Raw genomic sequence first — 5,545 nt, 5'->3', positions numbered from 1 at the left:
CCAACTGCAATATGTCTAGTGCCTGTAGGAGCAAGAGCGGTGACCAAATCCTGTGTGTGTGTCATATGGTGAGAGGCACCAGAATCTAGAATCCAAGTGGACGCTGAGGACAATGCTCGTGCAGAAAGAGCATGACCTTTCCCTATGGGCTATGAAGGAGGCTGTGGTGCACTGATATTATGCTGCTGCATGGCTTCCTCCAAAGCCTCTAAATGTTTCCAACACCTGGAAACGGGATGTCCTTCCTTGCCACAAAAACTGCAAGGATCACCTGATTTCTTCTTAGTCTTGGAGGAAGACTCACCAAACTTTGAAGATTTGCCTTGTTTAGAATTGGACTGTGGTTTTGAATCAAACTTAGGTGGTGGCTTGGAGGGATTCTCACTAGCCTCTGAATCTTTCTTAGGCTTCGGTTTCTGCTTCTGTTTTCCTTTGGAGGACTGGGCTACCAATGCTTGGTTCTGTGAACCTAAAAGTGAATCCAACTGCTTAAGCTTAGCTTGCTCATGAGTCAGACGATCACAAAAGACCTCAAAAGAAGGCATGTCATGTCGAGCACCCAAGGCATCCATGGTAGAATAGAAGGTCGAAGAGAAGATCTGAAATGGACCCCGAAGCTTGGAGAGAATCAGGAAAATGCACTCTGTATCAGTCTTAGTCTTACCACAACCCTGCAAGATAGATCTTTGTTGTTTGAACTTCATCAGAAAGTCCTCAATAGAAGGAAATGAATCAGGTACCAAGGAAGTTAACTCTGCCTCAAGCTGCAAAGCTCTGAACTCGTTGACAGTACCAAAAAGTCCCTCAAACTTGGTCCAAATGGCTCGAGGAGTGATACAACCTTCAAGATGAAACTGGAGACTGTCGGAAATGTGTAAAGCCATCAATCCCATAGCTTGATCCATATTGTTCCTGTGCTGCATAATCTCAAAAGGACATGTCAACTGAGGCTGAACCTCATCCAAATAGGACCATAACCCTTTTGACTGGAGAAGAGTCATCATGCGACCCTTCCAAGTGTGGTAATTATGCGGTGTGAGAGATTCAATAGGTCTGTCTACCATCCTGTGAACTGTGCCTCAACTGGTCTGAATTTTTAATTATTATTAAGTGGTCTTTCAGAACTAGACAGAAGATGCAGAAGGGGGTTTGATTTTTTTTGTATTGGTTTTTGTAAATTCTAGTTTTCTGATGTAAATAACAGAAAGCAAGAGAAAACACCCCCCCACAATGCAAAAAACTAATCCCCAGTACAAACTGAAAGCCAGAAAATGATAGAAAGCAATAGCGGGTCGAGACAAAATTTGGAGCACCTGAAGATTTTTTTGATGAAATAGACTTTAGATCTGGAAAGAGCACAGAACCACCTTTCCGACGCCTATTCGCTTGCGAAAAACGGAGTCTGTATGCAAAAGATATGGCTCCTGGAGTGCAAAAAACTTGTTCTGACTTTGACTGGCAAAAAACACTAAAAAATGGCAAAATCAGAAAAAAAGTCCTGCATTAATTAGATCAGGCTCGGAACCAGCTTTCCAACGCCTATTCGTTTTTGAAAAACAGAGATCGGACGCCCAAGTTATGCCCGATTTTGTAAAACTGCTCCTAAAGGGACCCAGATGGGCCTTTAAGCCCTCAAGGGCTTAAAAAAAAAAGCCCTTGGTCCTCTGGGCGACTAGGGGCGGGCGCAGGGGGCGGCGCTGCTGGCGGTGGGCGATGCTTTCGGGCAGCGGGCGGCGCGCAGGTGGAGCGCAGGCGGCGCCCGGGCGGCGGGGTCTCGACGGGCGGCGCGGCGGGCAACAGGCGGCGCGGCGGGCGGCGGCTGAGCGTGGAGCTGCGCATGGGCGGGTTACCACCAGCGGCGGTGGCCGCCGGGCTGGGCGGTGGCTGCGTTTTTTTTAACACTGGCTGCACCCAAATTTTTTTAAAAAACTGCATTTTATTTTATTTTATTTTATTTTTTCCGCCTCGGTTTTTGTGCCCTAGGGCCGTACGGCCTTGGGGCCAAAAAAAATTTGCCTCCTGGAGCAACTGTGTCCAAATCGGACGAATTTTATATGGAAATAGGGGTTTTTGGGTGCTACGAGCTCAACGGTGAGGTCTGTTTGGGCTCAAAGTGCACCGAAAAAAAAATACCCCCCCCCCCCCCCCCTATTCCAAAATAAAAAACAAAAGACAAACACAGATCTGATGCAACCAAAACCTGGATCTCAAAATCTTTCAAAAGTCTGAACAAGCTGCAGCAGATCCAGCTCTGATACCATGTAGGATTTGAGAAATACAAATCCACAGAACCCAAAAGAAACCTGCATGCAAGAAACCTGTCACAGAGAAAGAGAGAGAACGAATACAAGGGTTTTGGCTCTGACAAAGAGAAAAGATGTATTATCAGAGAAAAATGAATCAAGAAAAATGAACAATACAAGAGATCAATCCTTATAAAGGACATCAACACCAAAAGGAAAACCTAACCCTAAGGTGTGTGCATTTAATAATTAAATATTAATTATTAAATGACTAATATGTGCATAAAGGGAAATCTTAAGAGGAGAGCAAAGTTAATTAATTACTTTACTCTAACAATAATTATGTTTTAATCAAGTTCTATTCATTATATTTGTTAAATGATACTTTTTAATCTAGAATATGTTATAATTATAAGATATGTTTCGATACTTAGTTCATGATGTATGCACATTTAGTTTATCTAATCACAAGAACTATTTAAATGAAATTCCAAAAATAAAATTACAAGTTCACATAATGCCTATAAAGTTGTTTAAGCACAACTTCCATAAATAAAATTTCAAGTCCACATAATATGTAAAGTATGCACAAAATTTCAAGTCCACATAATTTCAAGTCAATATATATGATCTAATGTGCACATAATTTCAAGTCCACATAATATCTAATGGGCACAATACACATAAAGTATGCACATAATATATATGATCTAATCCTATTATGAAACTATCCATATATATAAAGTATGTGTGTGCACGTGTAAACAAATCTGTAAAGCCTGTAAAACAGTACATATCGGAACCAAATAAACAGTAAAATTTCAAGTCCACATAATCCATATAATATCTAATCCATATATATGTCTAGATGGTAACATGATGTTCACTCCACATAATATCTAATGTGCACAAAATATATAAAGTATGCACAAAATATATATGATCTAATCCTATTATGCAACTATCCATATATATAAAGTATGTGCATGTGTAAACAAATGTGTAAAGTCCATAAAAAAGTACATATCAAAGCCAAATAAACAGTAAAATCTAAGTGCTATCATCAATAACATCTCGTGGTCTCTTGTCCCCGGGACGTGGTCCAGATCCACCTGTCTCATGCTGTACAATAAAAAAATAATATTAAAATATTACTTGAAATTAACTATTAAAAGAATCATTTATCAAATATAGTAGAATTCGTAAATTAAGTTACAAACTTACCATATGCTCATCAGATCCTCTAGTAGTATCTCTCTTGTCCCCGGGACGTGGTCCAGATCCACCTGTCTCATGCTGTACAATAAAAAAATAATATTAAAATATTACTTGAAATTAACTATTAAAAGAATCATTTATCAAATATAGTAGAATTTGTAAATTAAGTTACAAACTTACCATATGCTCATCAGATCCTCTAGAAGTATCTCTCTTGTCCCCGGGACGTGGTCCAGATCCACCTGTCTCATGCTATACAATAAAAAAATAATATTAAAATATTACTTGAAATTAACTATTAAAAGAATCATTTATCAAATATAGTAGACTTCGTAAATTAAGTTACAAACTTACCATATGCTCATCAGATCCTCTAGCAGTATCTCTCTTGTCCCCGGGACGTGGTCCAGATCCACCTGTCTCATGCTATACAATAAAAAAATAATATTAAAATATTACTTGAAATTAACTATTAAAAGAATCATTTATCAAATATAGTAGAATTCATAAATTAAGTTACAAACTTACCATATGCTCATCAGATCCTCTAGCAGTATCTCTCTTGTCCCCGGGATGTGGTCCAGATCCACCTATCTCATGCTGTACAATAAAAAAATAATATTAAAATATTACTTGAAATTAACTATTAAAAGAATCATTTATCAAATATAGTAGAATTCATAAATTAAGTTACAAACTTACCATATGCTCATCAGATCCTCTTGCAGTATCTCCTCTAGCAGTATCTTGTGCAGTATCAACACCAAATGTAGTGCTAGCTAACTCCTGTACAAGGTCAAATTCAAAGTGTCCAATTAAATCTTAAATTAAGAGTCAAAATAAGATCAAATTAAGTATTACATATTAATACCTCAAAGGATGTCGATGTGCATTCAAATTGGCTCTGGTCAAAATTATGAGGATAACCTATCCTAATGGTAGTGTCCACCTGCATACATGCATTTAATGAAATCATATTTAGTGAACATATATATGTGTACTAAATAATTTCAAGTTAAGTTACAATATTGTAAGAGTTCATATTTAATTCAAGAATTATAAGATACATACCATAGATGGTGTCACAATAGTCAGACCCTCTTCTCGATGTGATGTAGAGGGTCCCTCATGACCTGAATCCTGGAGAAAGAAGCATTCAATGTATCAACATGAAAATTTATATAGTATACGATGATAACATATTAACTTAAAAAGATCTAGTACAATGTCTAGATAGAAATTTATACTATACCCCATAAGGTGTGCCGAGTTGTGTTCCAGTAGATGCAATATTGACTCTAATATTAGGTGTAGTCCTTATGTACATAAACAAAATTTATTTAATGAAGTATTAGATTGTATAAGAAAAGAGATGCACTTAGTTTATACCTATATTTAATGAAATATAAAAAGATTGACATGTGTACATGTATATATATATATATATATCTATACCTGGTCAAGATGAACATCCGAGCAAAGAAAATCCATATAAGATGTCATCATACTATCATCTGCTGCATCATGTTCATCTGGAACTAAAGTAGATCCTACAGCAGTAGTAGGACCTACACACGTCTCATGACAACTCGAACACATATGTGGCATCCATCGAGGAGCAGATGCCATGTGAGCAGCTTGCTCACTCAGGTTACCTGTGAGGGAAGTCAAAGCATCTAATGTCGAAATGAATGATGTATTTTGGACATCTGCAAGAATCAATGGAGCAACAAGTGGAACTATGGGTGGATCTGGTAGGGGATTATTACTCCGTGCCCCTAATCTATGCTGTGGCATTCCACGACCAACACCCTGGAATGACTTAATATCAAAATAATTTGGTTTTTGGTTCATTACAAACTCACAGTATAATTTCTTCAAAAAATAAAAAGGGACCTCATAATTACGATGTGGTGGATAATCAAAAACCATCCACCATCTATCCCAAAAGTATCTAGCCATTTCTGGATGCACACACCACCTAATTGAAATTCTTTTCTGGTTAGGTTGCATTGGTTCTCTTGTTTTTGGGTTGGTAAAATATGGACATAAATGAGCTTTGGTTATTTTCAAATCAGTGATTT

General features: G+C 37.7%; 1 protein-coding gene across 1 annotated transcript; it reads right to left on the bottom strand.

Moving 5' to 3' along the window:
* Nucleotides 1–3,135: 3,135 nt before the first annotated feature.
* LOC131875587 (uncharacterized) lies at nucleotides 3,136–4,776 on the bottom strand. Its single transcript, XM_059220174.1, has 9 exons — nucleotides 4,714–4,776; nucleotides 4,533–4,601; nucleotides 4,333–4,410; nucleotides 4,164–4,247; nucleotides 3,990–4,061; nucleotides 3,816–3,887; nucleotides 3,642–3,713; nucleotides 3,468–3,539; nucleotides 3,136–3,365 (listed from the first exon to the last, which is right to left on the bottom strand). The coding sequence occupies exons 2-9, from the start codon at nucleotides 4,533–4,535 to the stop codon at nucleotides 3,294–3,296; spliced, it is 525 nt and encodes a 174-aa protein (XP_059076157.1). The 5' UTR covers nucleotides 4,536–4,601; nucleotides 4,714–4,776; the 3' UTR covers nucleotides 3,136–3,293.
* Between the last annotated feature and the right edge of the window lie 769 nt (nucleotides 4,777–5,545).

Source organism: Cryptomeria japonica, chromosome 5 (assembly GCF_030272615.1).
Source record: "Cryptomeria japonica chromosome 5, Sugi_1.0, whole genome shotgun sequence".
NCBI lineage: Eukaryota > Viridiplantae > Streptophyta > Pinopsida > Cupressales > Cupressaceae > Cryptomeria > Cryptomeria japonica.
This window is presented reverse-complemented; position numbering and strand designations above follow the sequence as displayed.

What these genes read in the sequence shown, in the direction of transcription:
- LOC131875587 (XM_059220174.1), bottom strand. An exon ending in GAGGATCTGATGAGCATATG is followed by an intron (nt 4,062 to 4,163) that starts GTAAGTTTGTAA and finishes TTTATTGTACAG; the next exon opens with CATGAGATAGGTGGATCTGG. An exon ending in GAGGATCTGATGAGCATATG is followed by an intron (nt 3,366 to 3,467) that starts GTAAGTTTGTAA and finishes TTTATTGTACAG; the next exon opens with CATGAGACAGGTGGATCTGG.